This window comes from Nothobranchius furzeri, chromosome 4 (assembly GCF_043380555.1).
Source record: "Nothobranchius furzeri strain GRZ-AD chromosome 4, NfurGRZ-RIMD1, whole genome shotgun sequence".
Classification (NCBI taxonomy): Eukaryota; Metazoa; Chordata; class Actinopteri; order Cyprinodontiformes; family Nothobranchiidae; genus Nothobranchius; species Nothobranchius furzeri.
In genome coordinates, this window is record NC_091744.1 from 48,073,968 (window position 1) to 48,095,216 (window position 21,249).

At 43.8% G+C, this 21,249-nt stretch overlaps 1 protein-coding gene across 1 annotated transcript in view; it reads right to left on the reverse strand.

The window, feature by feature from the left end:
• LOC107374166 (copine-8) overlaps positions 1 to 21,249 on the reverse strand; it is a 255,851-nt gene that overhangs the window by 84,284 nt on the left and 150,318 nt on the right. The window contains exons 7-11 of the mRNA XM_054733519.2: positions 13,431 to 13,494; positions 12,067 to 12,170; positions 11,262 to 11,366; positions 6,234 to 6,275; positions 841 to 916 (exon numbers count right to left, since the gene is read on the reverse strand). Coding sequence (XP_054589494.1) covers positions 841 to 916; positions 6,234 to 6,275; positions 11,262 to 11,366; positions 12,067 to 12,170; positions 13,431 to 13,494 — 391 coding nt within the window. The remainder of the gene's footprint in view (positions 1 to 840; positions 917 to 6,233; positions 6,276 to 11,261; positions 11,367 to 12,066; positions 12,171 to 13,430; positions 13,495 to 21,249) is intronic.

A 21,249-nucleotide genomic window follows, 5' to 3' on the forward strand; every position in this document is an offset into this window, starting at 1 on the left:
GAGACCTCCTCTCTTATGATTAGACCCACGGATTCATGTATAAAACGCTAGAGCGATTAATTTGGAGTCCACGGCTGAGTCTGTCCAGAGGAGAATACAGTAACACAGCTGCTCGGCTCGAGGAAGGCCCCCTGCTGAGATGTGTGAAGCTCAGCAGAGGTTGTGCGTTAGTTTCTACATAGCCTTGTGTGGTTTTGTAGGTTTCTGGGTTTTCTATCATCATGTCGGTCTCTCCCCACAGGTTTCTGCCTGTGATTCTTGTTTGCTAATTGAAGACTCAACAGGGTATGATAAGCAAACATCTGATTGTACGTTTTATACACAACTGGAATGCAAAGCAGAAATAAAGATCAGGCCTGAAATCTAAGGAAGAAAAAAGATCTATGATGACATGAAAAATCTGGTCTTTGCAGGATCTGTGGAGAAGTACATAGAAGCCAGTTATAGGATGAGTTAGAGCATCATCATGGAGGCTGTCACCCAGTCCTGGTAGAGAAAGGGTGGCAGGGGCTCTGTAGGCATCAGGGCCACTTGGTCCTAAGAAACTGAAAGTGTGTTGAACACATGTTACTATGCAGGTTTTTTTGTTTTGTTTTGGTTTAACTATGTCATTACAGAGGTGGTGGGGGGTTCTACATCATCTATCTGGGTCTCCCTGAGCAAGTATACCTATAAACCTTGTACTTGTCAGATTTCCTTATGGCACCAATGGTAAACATAAAAATGGTGTCACAAACAAGTAGGTTTTCATGATAGACATTCCGACTCCTGGGTAAGTTTTGGCTTTTATCTATAGAATGAAGAAGGTTTTTATGTTTTAAATGGTGTGAGTATAATCACCTCATAGACGTGGAACTGGGACTGGCTTCTAGACATCTCTCTGTAGCTGGTGCTGAACTCGCCAATGAAGTCGTGGCTGAAATATAAAAATAATGAGAACAAGAGTTGCATTCATCTGGACTTATACAACTGAAACAGAAAAGAATGGAACAACATGCAGAATCAGCACTGGAATACAGACGCCTGACCAGTGCTGTTTTTATCATTTCATCAGAAGTTTAAATCTGAGTCAGGAATTAAAAATGGAGTTTAGCTCAAAATCTAATCTCATTTCAATTCCTAAACTGATCCAGTCCATCACAGGGCCAAACAACCAGTGACACACTCACACCAAGGGACATTTTACAGTCACTATTTTTTTTTTAAATCTTTTATTTTCATTTATTGACATTAAAATAAAAATACAATCAGAACTAAATTGCTGCAAGCCAAAATGAAAAAGGGGACAGAAAGAAGAAAAACTTATGTTGTCTGCCCCTTTTAACTAAAATAGCATTAATACAAATGAAATAATCATATGATTCTTAAGGAAATTGAACAATATAGTTCCTGGACTTGTTGGCCGACAAAATCTCAACCCATGAATTTGAGAAAAAAATAGAAAAAGAAAACAATTTACACAGAAAGAAGCATTAAGTTACAGATCTATATACATACATATATACACATACAAGCACATACTAGGTTAATATTTTGTTCCTTTAATCCCCCCCACCCCCCTCCCCTCACACATTTATGTAACGGATCTATATAAGTTAATCGTTTTATTTTTTTATCTCTTTTTTGAAAGTCAATATTGTTTTTGCATTCTTGAGTTCAGTATTCAATTTATTCCACAATTTAACTCCATATATGGAGACACAATGTTCCTTTACGAGTATCCGATGTCTAGGTATGTTAAATAATTCATGTCCCTTTAAATCATATTTGCTATGTCTTTTTGAAAATCGTTTAATTAATCCTGCAGGTACGTTCCTTTTGTTTGCATTATACATAAATTTTAAAATATTGTAGTCCACCAGATCATAGAATTTTAGTGTTTTTAATTTAATAAATAATGGATTAGACGGATCTCTGTAGTTGCTCCTTGTGATTATTCTTATTGCTTTTTTCTGTAAGATGTAAATGGAATTTGTGTAAGTTTTATATGTTGTTCCCCAGATTTCAATGCAGTAGTTCAGGTATGGTACGATCAGTGAGTTATATAACAAATATAATGAATTATTATCAAGCAACCCTTTTGCTCTATGTAACAGTGCAATCGTTTTAGATATTTTAGTTTTGACACTGTTTATATTTAGTTTCCATGACAGTTTTTCATCAATGATGACTCCCAGATACTTGACTTCTTGAACTCTTTTAATATTAATCTCATCTATATTTAATAAAATTTCATCATTTGAATTTGTATTACTAAATATCATAAAACAGGATTTATCACTGTTTAATGATAGTTTGTTTCCATCAAACCATAGTTTAATTTTTTTCATCTCTGTTTTTATCACTTCTATCATCTGCTCAACATTATCTCCCGAATAGTAAAAAGTTGTATCATCTGCAAATAAGGTGCATTTTAATATATTGGATGCCTCAACAATGTCATTTATATAAATGATAAATCGTTTAGGGCCCAATACCGACCCTTGTGGTACACCACAAGTAATGTTATTTATATGTGATTTTGTGTTGTTTATTTGAACATATTGCTGCCTATCGTTAAGATAACTTGTTATCCATTTTAGGGCCATCCCTTTGATGCCATATTTACAAAGTTTTTTAATAAGAATTGTATGATCCACAGTATCGAATGCATTTTTTAAATCAATAAAGATACTTATGAGATGATTTTTTTTGTCAAGGGCTTCCGATATTTCTTCTGTTAATTCCATTAATGCCATGGATGTTGAATGATTTGTTCTAAAACCATACTGACTGTCATTTTATATCTCTTCATTGATCAGGAATCGGTCCAACCTGGCAATATATAATTTTTCTAATATTTTTGAGAATTGTGACAATAAAGATATTGGTCTGTAGTTGGAAAAGATATGTTTGTCTCCACTTTTATGAAGTGGTATGACTTTTGCAATTTTCATCCTGTTAGGAAATGTCCCTGTTGCAAAAGATAAATTACATATGTAAGTCAATGGATGAATAATACTTTCTATTATATTTTTTATTAATGTTATGTCTAAACCATCACAGTCAGTACTTCTTTTATTGATGCAATTATTGATAATATTTCTTATTTCATCACTAGTTACTGGACTTAAATATATACTGTTTTTATTGCTTTTGATATTCTCACCTATACTATAATTTGTTCTTTTTGGAATGTTTTTTGCCAGGTCAGGTCCCACATTAGTAAAAAAAATTGTTAAATTCATTTACTATTTTACTGGTTTCACTAATTTCAGACTGTCCGTTTTCAAAATAATTTGGAACAGTTGAAGCTATTTGATCTCTTTTTATGACATTATTTATTATTCCCCAAGTTGCTCTAATATTATTTTTGTTTTCTTCTAATAAATTGCTATAATATTCCTTTGTTGTCTTTTGATTATAGAAACTAATTTATTCTTATATTTTTTGTATTTCCTTTCTGCTTCACTTGTTCTTAGTTTTAAAAAACATCTATATAATGTATTTTTTTTCCTACAGGCATTCAGCAGCCCTTTTGTCATCCATGGTTTGTTCATCCTCCCTCTTTGTGTTTGAGTTTTTGTTTTACAGTTTTTGTCATATTGACTACATAATATTCCTATAAAAGAATTGTAAGCCATGTTTACATCATCAACATATACTTCTTCCCAGTTTTGTTGTTCCAGATCTCTTTTTAGTGCGTCTATAGCGTTTTGTGACCTGTCCCTTATAAGTTTTTCCATTTTTTGTTGATTTTTGATCTGGTGATTTTTATAGACTGTGAAAATTGGCAGATGATCACTGATATCAGTCATCACTATTCCACTTCTCTCTATCCCTTCTGAAGCATTAGTAAATATATTATCTATAATTGTTGAGCTATGCACATCAATTCTTGTTGGTTTGGTTATCAGTGGAAACAGACCCAGTAGATACATTGAATTTATGAAGTCGTTTGCTGTCTTTGAATTGTTTACATTTTCCAGGTCAACATTAAAGTCCCCACAGAGAAATACATCCTTGTTACAGATTCCACTCAACATCTCAGTAATTGTATTTGTACATGTTTCTACACAAGATCCAGGTGCTCTATAGATACAACTTATTATTATGTTTTTTGTCTTTTCAGAGATTATTTCAATAGTGATCATTTCCAGTACATCTTGGATGGCTGTTGACATGTTATGAATGACTTTACTTTTTAAATTGTGACATACATACAGTGCAACACCACCCCCTCTTTTATTATTCCGATTCATAAAGTACATTTCATACCCCTCTATTTGTACCTCCTCCTCATCTCCTTCTTTTAACCATGTTTCTGTTATAGCAATGATTTGAAATGGTTTTTTATTTTGTGTTAAATAATCCAATATTTTAGAGTAATTGCAATACAAACTTCTACTATTGAAGTGAATGATCGAGAGTGTACCTTCTGTCAAAACTGAATCCCTTAGTTCTTGTTCACTAAAATATTCACATTTATTATTCATATGTGTGTACAAATTATTTTCTAGTTCCTTTCCAGGGTCATATATCTTGTATTCTAGTTCCTCATAAGTATTTGTTGTTATGTCCATATGCTTGTGTTGTGGTTTACTTGTACTTAATTTATGTGATGTTATATGAGATTTTACTTGATTCTACATCCCTCTTCCAACTTTCACTGTTAATTAAATTTTTCCAGTTCTCCCAGCTCCTTTATTATCTTAGCCTGTGACCCTTCTTGTTCTCTGATCCATACACTCCCGTTCCTTGTCCATGTAGCTACAATTTTTTTCTGCTTTTTTAGCATCCGTGCCTCTCCAGCTATTGTTCCATTTTTTTTGGTTAAATGTTCATTTATGTACACATTGGTGCCTCTACGCTTGTTTGCTTGTAACAGAACGCTGTTTCTTTGTTTTCTGCTGGTAAACCTTACAATAATAGTTGGTTTAGCTTTCTCAAATTTTTTTGGCAGTGCATGACATATTGAAATAGCATCTCTTTGAATAGTTATGTTCTTGCTGTGCAGAAAAGTAACAACTTGCTGCTCTAGTGTCTCAAGTTCTTTGTCTGAAGCCTCTTCTGCTGAGTCATGATTTGCTACTGCTTTTGCGTAGCTTCTGTGTCGGGTTTCTAGTCCCATTATCACCAAATCCTCTCGTCTTGTATATTGTTCAAGTTCATCAACTCTTTGCTCCAAGGCTGAAATCTTCTTATCTTTTTCAGTTAACAGTATTTTAAGCTCCTTCACCTCCTCCATCAGTCTCAATAATCGATCCTGCTGCGATGTTACTTTTGACAGTTCACCTGACATAAAGTTCAGAGATCGTTTGATCTCCTCCAGGTCTTCTGTGGCCATTTCTTTACCTCGTCCACCGGCTCTTCCTCCTGGCATCTCTTCCTCTCACCTGCAACCGTCGTCCTCTGGTTCCGTGCTCACCGCGACGCGATGAATGTTGTTGGGCCTGGCTCAGCAGGACCCCGCCGGAGTCGGTGTTGTTAGGCCCCGTCGGCGGAACTGGGCTGGGCCGATGGAACCGCGTCAGGCCCGGTACCGCTGGGCCGGGCCGGTAGAACCACGTCAGGCTCGGTGCGCTGGGCTGGGCCGGCGTAACCACGCTGGGTTCGGCGCTGCCGGGCCAGGCGGATCGAACCACGCCGGGCCCGGTGCCACTGGATAGGGCCGGTAGAACCACGTCAAGCTCGGTGCCGCTGGGCTGGGCCGGCGTTACCACGCCGGTTATGGCGCTGCCGTGCCAGGCGGATGGAACCACGCCAGGCCAGGTGCCACTGGGTCGGGCCGGTAGAACCACGTCAAGCTCGGAGCCGCTGGGCTGGGCCGGGTTCGGCGCTGCCGGGCCCGGTTTGCCAGGTCGGGCCGATGAGATTATTCTGACGCCAATGGCTTTTGATCGTGGGAGGAAGTTTAAACAACTCAAATAACTTTTAGCAATTAGCAACACCAAAAGGCACTTTTGAGTCTCCCTTTTAGCTCGATAGAGTCATGTTTGTTTAATCGTTTGTGTTCGATTTGGCTTTAATGAACGATAAACAGCTAAACCCAGCCTCCTGGTGGAAGTTATGAACTCTGGGTATTTTAGGATTCACAGAAACCTAAAATTTCAAACCATAAAGCACTTTTTCTGAAGTTACTGTTCAAAATATACAATTCTGTAAGGATGAATAACTTTGGAGATGTCAGCATGGATTATAATAAACAGTCTAGAGCGCTAAGAGTCACACACATGCAGTAAAAGGTTGCTCACCCTCCATCTCTGTCCCAGTCATATACCTCAACCTTAATGCTCCTGCAGAGAAAAAGAAGACATCACAACATAATCTCATTAGGAAATGCTCAGTAATGCTCTCATAAGTATGGACTTGGGCACGTTCAACACAGTTCTTAAGACTATGGTGGGCACTAAATGCACTGTGATTTATTATCGTGTGATTGTTCAGTAAAACAATGTTGATTTTATATTCCTTCATCAAGTTGACGCAGTGATAGTTTGATCTTGTTGTATTGTTGTTGTGTCCCATTTTTTTTCTCTCTCTCTTTCTGCAGGTCTAGAAGCAGACTCTTGTTCATTGTTTATTTTTGTGGAACACCCCCTCCCCCACCTTTTGTCTCTTCCTTTCTCTTTCACCTCTGTCTCCGTGTCTGGTCGGAATTACAAAGCATTCAAAAACAATAACAATAAAGTTTTAAGTATCAGGCGTGACATTAAAAGCAGACGCTTTGATGCTCCACCTGAGAGTAAATCTGTAAGGCTTGTTACCAGCATTCAGACATCAATTCTGTTTGCTTCACAGCCAGACAGGACACGAAAAAAAGGAAATGCTCAGTAAAAAGTGTCATTCTGAGGACTGCATAACAAACTAAAAATTTATTCCGCTTCATAGTTAATCAGCAATAGAAACACATAAAAGGAGACACTCAGATAATCCCACTCAAACTTGATATGAGCAGTGTCAGGCGCGCTGGTGAGTGGAACGGAGGTGAGAATCCAAATGCTGGGGAGGAAGCAGGCAGGCAGACAAACTGGAAAACGTCAAAGGGTTTTAATGATAAACGCACGCAGGACATGAAAACAATGAGCCAACAAGAGACACAGAACTGGAGGGGTTTAAATAAAAGAGGGCTGGGAGCTTGGGAGATTGGAAAACGAGAGGCAGGTGGGAGCAATTAACAGAGACACATGGCTGAACAGAATGGGGAGACAGGACAGGGTGTGACAGTGCCCCCCCCCCCCCCCCCCCCCCCCCCCCTTCAAAGGGCGGATCCCAGATGCCCATAGGAACACAGAGCAGGGCGGGAGGAGGGGGACCCAGAGGGAGGGCCAAGAGGGACCGAGGGACCGATGAAGAGGAGGCAGGGACCAGTATAGTCCGGGGGCCTGCGTCTGGGGCAGAGGAGGAGGCAACGACAGGCTCTAGGGGGGCCTGCGTCTGTGGCAGAGGAGGAAGCGACGATGGGCTCTTGGGGGCCTGCGTCTTTGGCAGAGGAGGAGGTGCCGACGGGCTCTTGGGGGCCCGTGCCTGGTGAGGGCAGGACTGGCGGTGACCGGAGGCAGAGACGCCGGAGGAGATGTGCTTGACTTCTGGGCTGGAGGCAGCGGCGTCGGCCACTGGGCTGGAGGCGTCGGCGTCGGCCACTGGACTGGAGGCGGCGTCGTCGACCACTGGACTGGAGGCGGCGTCGACCACTGGACTGGGGACAGCGTCGACCACTGGACTGGGGTCGGCGTCGACCACTGGACTGGGGTCGGCGTCGACCACTGGACTGGAGGAGGAGACGTCGACCACTGGAGTGGAGGAGGAGACGTCGACCACTGGAGTGGAGGAGGAGACGTCGACCACTGGACTGGAGGGGGAGACGTCGACCACTGGACTGGAGGGGGAGACGTCGACCACTGGACTGGAGGGGGAGACATCGGCCTCTGGACTGGAGGGGGAGATGTTGGGCCGGAGGGGACGTCAACTTCAGGGCCGGAGGGGACGTTGACTTCAAGGCCGGAGGGGACGTCGACCTCAGGGCTGGAGGGGACGTCGATCTCAGGGCCGAAAGGGGCGTCGACCACAGGACCGGAAGGGGCGTCGACCTCTGGAGTGGAAGGGGCGTCGACCTCTGGAGTGGAAGGGGCGTCGACCTCTGGAGTGGAGGCGTCGACTTCTGGAGTGGAGGCGTCGACCTCTGGAGTGTAGGCGTCGACTTCTGGACACGAGGAGGCGTCAACTTCTGGACACGAGGAGGCGTCGACTTCTGGACACGAGGAGGCGTCGACCTCTGGACTGGAAGGAGCATCGACCTCTGGACTGGAAGGAGCGTCGACCTCTGGACTGGAAGGAGCGTCGACCTCTGGACTGGAAGGAGCGTCGACCTCTGAACGGGAAGGAGCGTCGACCGCTGGACGGGAAGGAGCGTTGACCTCTGTCGGATTCTGGTCCGGAGGTGCCGGCTTCTGGACCGCCGACTTCTGGACCCCCGACTTCTGGACAGCCGACTTTTGGACCTGGACCACCGACTTTTGGACCTGGACCGTCGACTTTTGGACCGGAACCGTCGACTTTTGGACCGGTACCGTCAACTTCTGGACCGGAACCTTCGACTTCTGGACCACCGACTTCTGGAGTGGGGGCGGAGCTCTGTTGGATGGGATGCGAGCTCGGTCCTTTGGCCTGGAGACGAGAGAGCTGCTGACTGGACTGGAGGCGGTGCCGCTGGCTGGACAGAAACCTTCTCCTGGAGATACGAGGAGGATAGGGTGTCCAGCTGGAACTCCCGGAGGCTGACGAGCTGACGGATCCGACCAAGCTCCATCTGGAGACCGGCGAGCTCTGTCAGCTGGGCTGTAGGCGTGGTTCCTCCGCCTGCAGATGATGGAGGTGCTGATTGGACCGGAGACAGGACTGCTGGTCTGACTGGGAGCGGGTCCAAGCTGGCGCGCCGGGCAGGGGCAGCGGCGAGCTCGCGGCTCCGTCCTGGGGCAAGGGGTGACGGTGGAGCCCGGCATCCTTCCCAACGCTGTGGACCAACCCCGGGGGAGCACACAGCCAGTCTGGTGCCCACATAGCAGGAGCGGTCCATCTGCGCCTCCCCGTCCAAGTCTCCATCCGGCTCCGGGAGGGTGGAGAGGATCGCTGAGGCCCCGGGCTCGGCGGTGGCGTTTGCGGCGAGGCGATGCCAGAGGAAGAGGAGCCGGCCGGTGGTCCGTGGCGAGAAACTGGAGCAGGTTCTCCCAAGGGATAACCTCCCCGCTGGATCCTTCTGTGGGTTGGCTCATTCTGTCAGGCGCGCTGGTGAGTGGAACGAAGGTGAGGATCCAAATGCTGGGGAGGAAGCAGGCAGGCAGACAAACTGGAAAACGTAAAAGGGTTTTAATGATAAACGCACGCAGGACATGAAAACAATGAGCCAACAAGAGACACAGAACTGAGAGGGTTTAAATACAAGAGGGCTGGGAGCTTGGGTGATTGGAAAACGAGAGGCAGGTGGGAGCAATTAACAGAGACACATAGCTGAACAGAATGGGGAGACAGGACAGGGTGTGACAAGCAGTGCTGACAGGCCTATGTGCAGATGGGGTATGGGCATATGGTGCACAAGTGGAACGCGGTATCATTCTGCTCTCAGCTGGTACGAAAAGCTAACCTCTGGATGTGTACGGGTTGGCCAAGGGACAAATGAACTTAAGGCTGGTTTATGCTTCTCCGTCAGCTCCGCAAGGGACCGACACGCACGGATTGACGGAAACGTTTAACTCTCATACTTCTCCGTCTCCTGGGGAGTGTTGCAAAGCAATTGCCCAGCAGGACCACAGAGGCGTAGCGCTGTTCTGTGGTATCCTGTCATGTATCAGTCCAAGATAGTGTGTTTATATTGTGTTTTGTGTATATAAGAGACTTTTAACACGGACATATTTGTCTCTCATTCTCCCACCTCTTCGTGCGCTCCCCACCTCTAAACCCACATTTCCTGTCATTTCTGTCCACAAATAAAACGCTTTTCACTCCTCCAGTCACGGGAGGATTAATCGTTCATATTTTTAGAGTTTTTTCACAAGGTATTCTTCAAGCTTCTCTGTGTCTGCCGCTAGTAATCCTCGGCTCTCTTTGCAATGGCGGCGCTGTAAACAACAGCGGCATCCTGACCAATCACAAGCTTGCGTAATCCGTCTCGTTTGACGGATGTTTAAAAAAGTGGGCTCGACTCCGTACGTACTTGCGTGCCTGCCGGAGCCCTACGCAAGGACAGATAATGGCGTTGCGTGTCTCTGCACTGACGCCGACGGAGAAGCATAAATCAGGCTTAAGTGTGTGTAACGTTTTGTCAGGGACGTCCTCCAATGGGAATCAGATCCTGATCAGTGTTGGGTCAGTAGTAGGATGACACTCAGGTCTCCATCTCCATTGTTGTCTTTGGTTTCCCATCAGCCAGCAGGTAATAAGACACAAACTCTCCTCTGGACATGGGGGATGAATCACTTCAGTCAGGAGCAAGAGGCTGGCTTAGGGAGGCCAACGACCAATGAAAATGTCAGTTTTCTGTTCACGTTCACTTTATCTAAGAGAAAACCCCCAACTTGACATAAATAATAAGCTGACTGTGGAACTGGGTTATTTGGATATAGAACCAGTAACAGTCCTAAAACCTGAGTGTTTTACTGGGAAGTCAAAATACTTGGTTGGACATTTAGTTTTGTGAGATTAAAAACTGTTCATCCTAAAACAAATGCACATTTTTCCAGGGTATTAATAAGATAAAGATGTACAAAACACACATCTGGTGATTATATCAATCATTATAAAACAAACAGCATCATCTGTTGATGATTTATCCGTTGGGTCCATGTGGCAGGGGTGAGGAGTGAGCACCACCTCACCCCTGCCACGTGGACCTCAAGGGATAAACCATCAACCCTGCTCAATGGTCAACTTTCCTCGGGGTAACCCGACAGTGCGAGGGTTAACATGAATTAAATGAAGTGTTGATGCCAGCAGGTCAGAGCAGCCGTCTGTCCGTGCACCGCTGAAACAAGCTGAGCTGACTGAAGCTCTCTAGTGGAGTCTTGATGCTAAATGAAAGTACCACATCTATTGTTTTGTAGTTTTACTTAAGTTTTACTTCTTTACTGTCAGCACATTGAGGCGCATCAGATGTCTTATCTTGCTGTCAAAATATAAAACTGTATAAAATATACACCAAATGTGAATCCACTATAATTCCACCCAATTATCAGGAAACCGTTTCTGAAGGTTTGTGTGTGTCGGCTTCCTGCTGTGCTGCGATGTACCTGTCATAGTCTCCATTGCACAGCGCCCTGACAGGAATTTTAAAAGCCTGCCACACTGGATCCAGAGTGTTCTTCACCACCTCTGTTTTGTGGCAGATAGTATACCTGTGAGACATACAGGAGTGTTAACAGACAACAAAAATATCCCACAATTTCATAACACAAGTGTGTCCAGCGAGCTCACAGTGTAACGTAAAAATAACTACTTCCTGTTTCTTTCATGTGGCATCTCTACTGGCTCTTTGTTACGGCAGGCGCTGCTTTTATGCCCCGCAGCACATCATTTAAGCTGCATCAGTAAATACCCAGCTGCACTGAAGAGAATGTGTTAAGTGTGAGATGTTGAAGTCAACTTGAATAAAAGCATCTGCGGGGCAGAGAAGCTGTGACCTCCACACAAAGTTTTCACTTAATTCCATCTTATCTGTCAACCCCTCTTGATTTTCCTCTTGTCAGCTCTGTCCTGTTTTATCTGGTCATCTACTGATGAGGGACGGGGGCATGTCACATATACATCACCAAGCATCATGCAACATCACACAGCTTAGATGCAATACCCTCTGCATGGGAGCTTCTGGAGCATCACGCAATCACGCTCAGAGTCTGTGTGTGTGTGTGTGTGAGTGTGCGTGTGTGTGTGTGTGTGTGTGTGTGTGTGTGTGTGTGTGTGTGTGTGTGTGTGTGTGTGTGTGTGTGTGTGTGTGTGTGTGTGTGTGTGTGTGTGTGTGTGTGTGTGTGTGTGTGTGTGTGTGAAATCAAGAAATCCTCATATTCTCATATCTTCACATCATTAAAGGGAACTTACGATCCGTCTTCATTACTGCGGAAGAAAACTAGAAATGGATCCGATTTTCCAAAGAAATCCTTCTTATCCAGCTTGTTGCCACAAAACTGCAACATAACCGACTCCTAAATCAGAAGAAAACAGTCACAACACACACAGGTCTTGGCTTTCTGAGGTAAGTTGGTAAAGTCTGATCTCCATGTTGCATCTACAATCTGGTACTGGCTACTGGTTAGAGCGGACTAACAGATGAGACGGTTGTAATGGCTAAGGAAGCAACAGTTCCATATTTAAGAGTGAGAAGACTGGTTTTGCTTTCAGGCGGACTGAGTCTGGCATGGGACTTTATTTTAAACTCAGATAATAAAGTTCTCATGAAGACAGCCTCTCTGGCAGCACAACATAAAGTCACCGTAATGCTGTGCTTATTTAAACAGTGGTTTTATTGCTTTTATTGGGGTGGCCGTGGCACAGGAGTTAAGTGCTTGCCCCGTAATCGGAAGGTTGTTGGTTCGAGTCCCGCCCACTGTCGTTGTGTCCTTGGGCAAGACATTAACCCACCTTGCCTGCTGGTGGTTTGTCGGAGGGACCGGTGCCAGTGCTCGGCAGCCTCGCCTCTGTCAGTGCACCAGCTGTGGCTACATTGTAGCTCATCCCCACCAGGGTGTGAATGTGTGTGTGAATGGGTGAACGACTGATTATGTTGTAAAGCGTCTTGGGGGGTTCCATGACTATAGAAGATCAAATACAGGCCATTTTATTATTAGTTGCTTGAATGGTTTCATTATGGCTGCATTTCTTCACTGAATCCCAAAGAAGTGAAATATCAGTGGCCTCTAAAAGTAAAAAGTCACCTGCAGCGGTCAAAACCACAACGCTGATTTATTTATTTTTTATTTGTTTGCCTGCTTGAAGGGATTATTGCCCCTTTGGGAGAAAAAAGGGTTTGAAAAGACATAAAGCCCCATTTATATAGACACATTAACAGTCTCAGGCATGAATCCATGCTCTGGATCTTGCTCACAGCTGGAATAAAAGATGTTTTCCTGAAGGGCTAGCTGAGTTAAAAGGCCCCTGACTTCCTGAGGTAAACAAATAAAATACAATAAAGGGAGCTTGGAAAGCTTTCCAGGATTGTGTTTCTGCAGATTTACTCTAAAGCCCATTTCTTTACTAGTTCAAAGTTCACCTTTGCACATGTTAGTAACACCCATACAAACCTGTTGGTGACACATGCTCTGTCGATAGATTGATAGCATGACTGACCCTGTGTTCACTCACTCGGGAGTTTAGGTCTGAGCTGAGTGGACAGATGGGGAGGCATGAAACCTTGACAGTAAAAGTCAAGAGAAGCTGGCAGAAAGAGGGATGAAACAGACTCATACCCTGCAGTTGCTCAGCTCTTCTGCCCTCACTATGATGGTCCCACATTTTCTTCCTGGGATCCCTCTATGGAAAGGAAAAGAAGCAAATAGGTTAAAACCCCTTCACAGCCTCAGATCTGACCAGACCACTACTGAATTTATTCCATAACTGAATGGGAGACAAGAAAGTAGGAATACCAACGGATTTATAAAAGTCTGTGGAAAAACAGCATATCTGATGGTTTAGAATTAGGTGAGACCAATATCAATGATATAATATTTAACTAAATTCAGTATGTTTAATTTATAATGTACCAATTTACACCAAACATCACAAGAGACAGTGTCAGTGTTTATCTGAACTTTAAAACTGTATCCATATTTTTGCTTGATGAGGGGCTTTTAACTATAAAATCTTACAGTGTGAAATACAGAAACGGGTCATCAGGTCTATTAATATACACTCACTGGCCACTTTATTGAGTTACACCTGTCCAGCTACTCATTTACACAAATTACTAATCAGCCAATCACATGGTGGCGAGTCAATGCATTTAGGCATGTAGACACGGTCGAGACGATCCGCTGCAGTTCAAACTGAGCTTCAGAATGGGGAAGAAAGGTGATTAAAGTGACTTTGAACGTGGCGTGGTTGTTAGTACCAGACGGGCTGGTCTGAGTATGTCAGAACCTGCTGATCTTCTGGGATTGTCACACACAACCATCTCTAGGGTGCACAGAGAATGGTCCGAAAAATCAGAAACATCCAGTGAGCAGCAGTTCTGTGGGTGAAAATGTCTTGTTGATACACGGGCTCACCAAAATTGGACCATAGAAGATTGGAAAAATGTTGCCTGGTCTGATGAGTCTTAATTTCTGCTGCGACATTCAGATGGTGGGGTCAGAATTTGGCGTCAGCAACATGAAAGAATTATCCATCCTGTCTTGTTACAGCGGTTCAGGCTGGTGGGTGTGGTGTAATGGTGTGGGGGACTTTTTCATGACACACTTTGGGCCCCTTGGTACTAATTGATCATCGTTGCAACGCCACAGCTTTCCTGAATATTGTTGCTGACCATGCCCATCCCCTTATGACCACAGTCTACCTATCTTCTGATGGCTACCTCCAGCAGGATAATGCACCATGTCATAAAGCTTGAATCATCTCAGACTGGTTTCTTGAACATGTACTCAGATGGCCTCCAGTCACCAGATCTCAATCAATAGAGCACCTTTGGGATGTGGTGGAACAGGAGACTGGCATCATGGATGTGCAGCCGACAAATCTGCAGCAACTGCTGATGCTGTCATGTCAATGCGGACCAAAGTCTCTGAGGAATGTTTCGGTACCTTGTTGAATCCATGCCACAAAGGACTGAGACAGTTCTGAAGGTAAAAGAGGTCCAACCTGGTGCTAGCAAGATGTACCCAATAAAGTGGCCAGTGAGTGTATATATTAATGTGTCCACCACGCTGTCTGAGTTGAGATGCGTCATCATCTCTCTCTCTCTGGCCCTGGAGGGGCCTGCTATGGGGGCTCTGAGGCTCGCGGCCCTGCTGCACCAACAGAACCTACGCGGCTGGTTCCCGTGAGCACCATGTTGGTGACCCCTGCTCAACAGTAAACAAATGTTTGCTATTAATCGTTCCTTCACAGAGGTGGAAGTGACTCATATTCTGTTCCTCCATAAAGAACATGATGTCAGCTCTTCTTACCTGAAGCATCTCTCTGCTTTTTAGTAGAATTAAAGCAGCATCAATCAATTGTAAAAATAAAAGTTTTAACTCACTTTCCAGTTTTTACTTTTACGCATTCACATTGGATTCAGAAAATCAGAACTATTTACTTATTTATTTACTGAACGACAGGAACTTTTCATTTGTATTTGTGGATGCAGCAGGAACTGCATTCAGAAGTGTTTATGAGCCCATGGAATGATTTCCACTACAGAAGATGGCTGAAGACTCAAACCAACAGCTACCAAAGGCTGCAGACACATCATTAGATTTATAAAAGGTTTAAAGACAAAGAATGAACCAAGCACTTTCTAAATTATTCAGTTATTTGTTAAACTTTCAGTTGTTACACTTCAGAGTAAAGAAACCACCTACATCTTGAGCTCTGAGAAACCTCAACCTGTCTTCAGCATTGTGGGATGTGAAAGTTTGGGTGGCCTCGTTAATCTTTATGATTTTCCTGTATAAATTGTTGGTTGTTATGATAAAAAATGTCAGTTAAATATCTCATATAGGAGACACACAGCGATATTTGAGAAATTAAACTGTTTATAGGATTTACAGAAAGTGTTCAACAATTGTTTAAACAAAATTAGCCAGGTGTGTACATCTGAGCACCACAACAAATAATTTAACTGATTATTTAGTAGATCCTCCTCCTTTTGCAGAAACAACAGCCTCTAAACTTTTCCTGCATCTTCCAGTGAGTCTGGATTCTGGTTGAAGGTATTTTGGACAATTCTTCTTTAAAAAACATCTCTAGTTCATTCAGGTCCAATGGCTTCTGGCACCACAACTTGTCAGTAATATTCAGGTCTGGGGACTGAGATGCCCATTCCAGAATGTTCTACTTGTTCCTCTGCATGAGTGCCTATGCATATTCTGAGCAGTGTTTAGGGTCGTTGTCTTGTTGAAAGATCCAGCCCCGGTGCAGCTTCAGCTTTGTCACTGACTCCTGGACATCGGTCTCCAGAATCTGCTGATCTTGAGTGGAATCCATGCGTCCCTCAACTTTAACAAGATTCCCAGTCCCTGCAGTGGCCACACAGCCCACAGCATGATGGAACCACCACCATGTTTTACTGTAGGTAGCAAGTGTTCTTTTTCCTCCATGCATAACGCCCCTTGTGATGCCCAAATAACTCAGTTTCGTCAGTCCTCAACACCTTATTCCAGAATGAAGCTGCTTGTCCAGATGTGCTTCAGCAGACCTCAAGCAGCTGTTTGTGCTGTGGGTGGAGAAAAGGCTTCCTCTGCATCACTCTCACACGCAGCATCTCCTTGTGTAAAGTGTGCTGAATAGTTGAACGATGCCCAGTGACTCCATCTGCAGCAGGATTGTAGGTGTTTGGTACTGGTCTGTGGGGTGACTCTGACTGTTCTCACCATTCTTCACTTCTGCTTATCTGAGATTTTTCTTGTTCTACCACTTGGAGCCTTAACCCTCTGGAGGCAGGCGATGCAGATTTGCAACGTTAAAACCTACCTACCTGGTTACTCCACATACGGATTTCATGAGCATGTACCCCTGAAGGACTTATTTGTTCGTCCTTTTATCAAAACGTATTTTGAGCCTGAGAGCCTTAACTTGAACTGTGCCTGTGGTCTTCCATTTCCTCCATATGTTCCTCACTGTGGAACAGCTGAACTCTCTGAGACAGCTTTCTGTATCCTTCCCCAAACCATGATGGTGAACAATCTTTGTTTTCAGCCCATGTGAGAGTTGTTTTGAGACCCCATGATGCTACGCTTCAGAGAATATTCAAAGAGGAGGGAATCTTTCAAATGACCCCCATAAATACTCATTACTGGAATCACCTGTGTATAGAGGTCAAGGGTCACTGAGCTTACCAAACCAATTTAGAGTTCCAATAATTAGTTATAAAGGTGTTGGAATTAATAAAATGACAGCAGCGGCTAAATTTATGCGCCTGTCTGTTTGTGTTTAAACAATTATTGAACCCTTTCTGTTAATCCTATAAACTTTGTTTCACTTCTCAAACATCACCGTGTGACCCTTGATTTAGTCAGAACAATTCTCCCTCAACAGTTTCAGCTGATTCTCTCATTCAGTGATAAAACATGAGTCTGAAAACTCTCTCTCTCTCTCTCTCTCTCTCTCTCTCTCTCTCTCTCTCTCTCTCTCTCTCTCCCTCCCTCCTGGTTTTGGAAGTGTGACGGTGTGAGCGGTGAGCGTTGCTCAAGCCAAACCGAACCAAACACGTGCAGCGGCATATCTGGTTGTTTTTATTGCTTTTGTGGTCGCTGCTACGGCTAATGTCTTCAGTGTTTGGTGTTCCAACTGTGTCTTTGAGAGGAGAAACCCTTCAGGCAGCCCACCTTGATAAATCAAGGCAGGGAAAACTCTAACCTTTAGTTTACCTCCTTGCATTATTAGAGTAAGACCTTTTATTGTTGGATGTAATTTCTTGTCATGTTTACAAATATTACTGCACATTATACAGATTTGTTTACTTGATTAGTAATGAGAGACACAATTTCAAACTGTCAGTGTGCATGTTGGTATTTTCCAAGAATTCTTGTTTACAAAATTTATTAATATAGAGTTTTATTGATCGACCAAAAAAATATTCAAATTCTGAAAATTAAGCAAATGTTTTTTTCAAAACGAAAATAAACCAGAGATGTTTAAAGCATATGTTACCGGCAGACCTGAAAAAAAAAGTTTTCCATTTTTCTTATTTTGAATGTTTTGGGTTTTCTTCATAAACATTTATATAATAAAACTGTTCAAGAAGAAAAATGCAACCAGTTGCGTTGCCATTTGATTTGCAGAATTTGTTGTCACGAGGCTTAACATTCATCCAATTAAAGCCATCAGAGCTTGAGCACAATAAAATAGATTAAATGGACGCCACAGACTGATTCAGGATCAGGAAGGGTAAAGATAATTCATTTGGTTTAGAACTGTTTATTGTGACTCAGAAGTCAACAATAACTGAGAAATGGCTGCCAAAGCTTTGAAACTCCTCCCATCACCTGAGAAGCACCGCTGTCCTTTGATGACCAAGGAGGAGAAGAAGTCGGTGAAATTAATTTGCTGTATGAACAAAGAGATTGTTCAGTGAGAGAGTGAGTAGAGAGTTAGTGGGCAGAGGAACAGCAACAAGGGGATGGATGGAGACATAGGCAGGAACAAGAGACAAGGCGTTGTTGACTAAACCAGACAGCTCCGACAAACGTTTGTGAAAGTACAAAATAGGCTTTTAGATATTGATGATCATTGGAGCTCAAAATGTCAACATCAGCCAAAAGATGAATACATTGTAATTAACCAGATACTTAGTAAAATCTAGTTCCTCTAGTAAAGCCCAGACCTGCAGATTTAAGAAATCAGTCCAGCAGCTTTCTGACAACATGACGTAGGCTACGACTCGGGTCACACAGCAGGGATTTTCTAACTGTCTGCCAGTCTTCAAAAAATGTGTGTAAAACTACAGCCTTGAGGCTCTTTTATGCAATGTTACGTATGTTCACCCTGTCCCCCCAAAACTACATCCATGGACGTGATGGTAGTGTTGTGATATGAAGGAGAATGTGTGACCTTTGACCTCAAACAGACCGCCCCTGCTTTAAAACTTTCCAATGTGACTGAATTTTCTGTAAAGGAGACAAAATTCCTTCATGGCGATGAGAATCACGACCAGTCACCACAGACACTGGTGTTACTGGGTTTAGAGACCAGGTACTTTCCTACACAGGACGTTGTTGTTGACATCTTCCCTAATCTCAGTAGGAGAACAGAAAACGTGACTTAACAAATTGTCTTTGGAGTTTTGTTCATGGTTACTGTGGGGTTACTTGGTCAGATTATCAATGGGAGCCTCAGCACAGGTGTGGTCCCAGCTGCTTTGAAAGCAGCAGTTATTCGGCCGACCCTGAAGAAACCTGGTGCTGATGTCTCTGTGATAGAAAATTACAGGCCTATCTCTACCCTGCCCTTTACATCTAAACTGCTTGAGAAAGTCGTTTATCAGCAGCTGGTCTCACATTTAGCTGACTCTGATCTGTTTGAGGTTTTCCAATCAGGGTTCAGGTCTGGCCATAGCACAGAGTCTGCTCTACTGAGGGTCTTAAATGACATCTATCTATCACTAGATCAGGGAACATCTGTGCTGCTTCTGCTGTTAGACCTGACAGCAGCCTTCGACACAGTTGACCACGCGATTCTACTGGATCGCTTGGAACGATGGGTTGGGATCAAAGGGTCAGCTCTGGATTGGTTTAGATCGTATCTCCACAACAGGACATTCTGCGTTAAACTGGGTGATGTTTTTTCTTCTTGGGAGGGGCTCCGCTGGGGGGTCCCGCAGGGGTCGATCCTTGGTCTACTTTTGTTTGCCATTTATCTGCTACCTTTGGAGTCAATCTTTCGTAAACATGGCCTATCATTCCATCTGTATGCTGACGATTGCCAGATTTACTCTCCGTTGTGTCAGGAGAAAGGTCACTCTATTCAGTCCTTTGTCTCCTGTGTTAATGAGGTGAAGTCTTGGCTAATGGCCAACTATCTACATCTGAATGAGGGAAGGACAGTTCATTGTTTTTCACCCCAACAGCAGGAATGTGGATCGTTATGCTGATCTTGGCCCTCTTTCTCCGTACTCAAAACCAGTTGTTACCAGTTTGGGGGTGAAACTTGATGCTGGACTTAAATTTGATGCTCACATCAATTCTGTGATCCGGTCCAGTTTCTTTCACCTGAGACGCCTTGCTAAAATCAAGCATATGCTGTCGAGAGCCCACTTGGAGCGGGTACTGCATGATTGTTATTTCTAGGCTTGATTACTGCAACTCTCTCTATATGCAGGGTTGTGTCAGTCATCACTGCGTCGCCTACAGGTTGTGCAGAACAGTGCTGCCAGGTTCCTGACTGGGACCAGGAAACGGGACCACATCAGTCCAGTTCTGGCCTCCCTGCACTGGCTTCCGATTTGCTATCGCTCACAATTCAAAATACTCGTCTTTGTTTATCATTTCTTCCAGGGTGGTGGTCCCCCCTATCTAGCCACACTCCTGAAAAGACACTCCCCATCACGCGCTCTGCGCTCCTCTGACCAAGGCCTGCTCGCTGTCCCTCGGTCTAGGTGTCGTACCCGTGGAGACCGGGCTTTCTCAGTCCTAGCACCGTTACTCTGGAACCAGTTGCCACCCTCAGTTAGGCTGTCCCCTTCTCTGCCAGTCTTTAAGAATCACCTAAAAACACACCTCCTCCACTTGGCGTTTCCAGAACATGTTTGATTTTGGCCCTCTTTTATGTTGAATCCATTCCACAGTTTTCATTGGGACACTCAATCCATCCACTCGATCCAAATGTGTTTCACACATTTGTCCTTTACCAGAATGTTTCATCTGTCTTATAATTTCCATTTTGTATTTTGTAATTTGTATTTTGTAATTTGAATTTCTTTTACTGTTGATTTTTTTTCAATATATTTACTTACAACTGTACCATGTTCAGCGCTTTGGGCTTCCTGACAGGGTTGCGGAAGGCGCTTTATAAATAAAGCTTTGATTGATTGATTGATTGATTGATTGTTTAATCTCCGTCTGTTTGATCTTTTCCACCTGAGTGAGCTTGACTCGAAGATGATGCTCTTCACTCAGTGTGGACCCAACGGCCGCTCTTCAGACACATAATTCATCATCAAGGAAAAGCACAGTATCTAAAATTATATTCACATATCTGCAAAAAATTTAAAATTAGACATGAATGTGTACACACACACACACACATACACACATGCACACGCACATGCACACTCACACACATGCACACGCACATGCACACTCACACACACACATACACATAGACACACACATGCACACACACACACAAACACACACACACACGCACGCACACACATACACATAAACACACGCACACACACGCACGCACACACACACATACACACACACACACACACAAACATGCACACGCACATGCAAACTCACACACACACACATGCACACGCACATGCACACATACACATAGACACACACATGCACACACACACATACACACACGCACGCACACACACACACACACACACACACGCACGCGCACACACACACACATAAA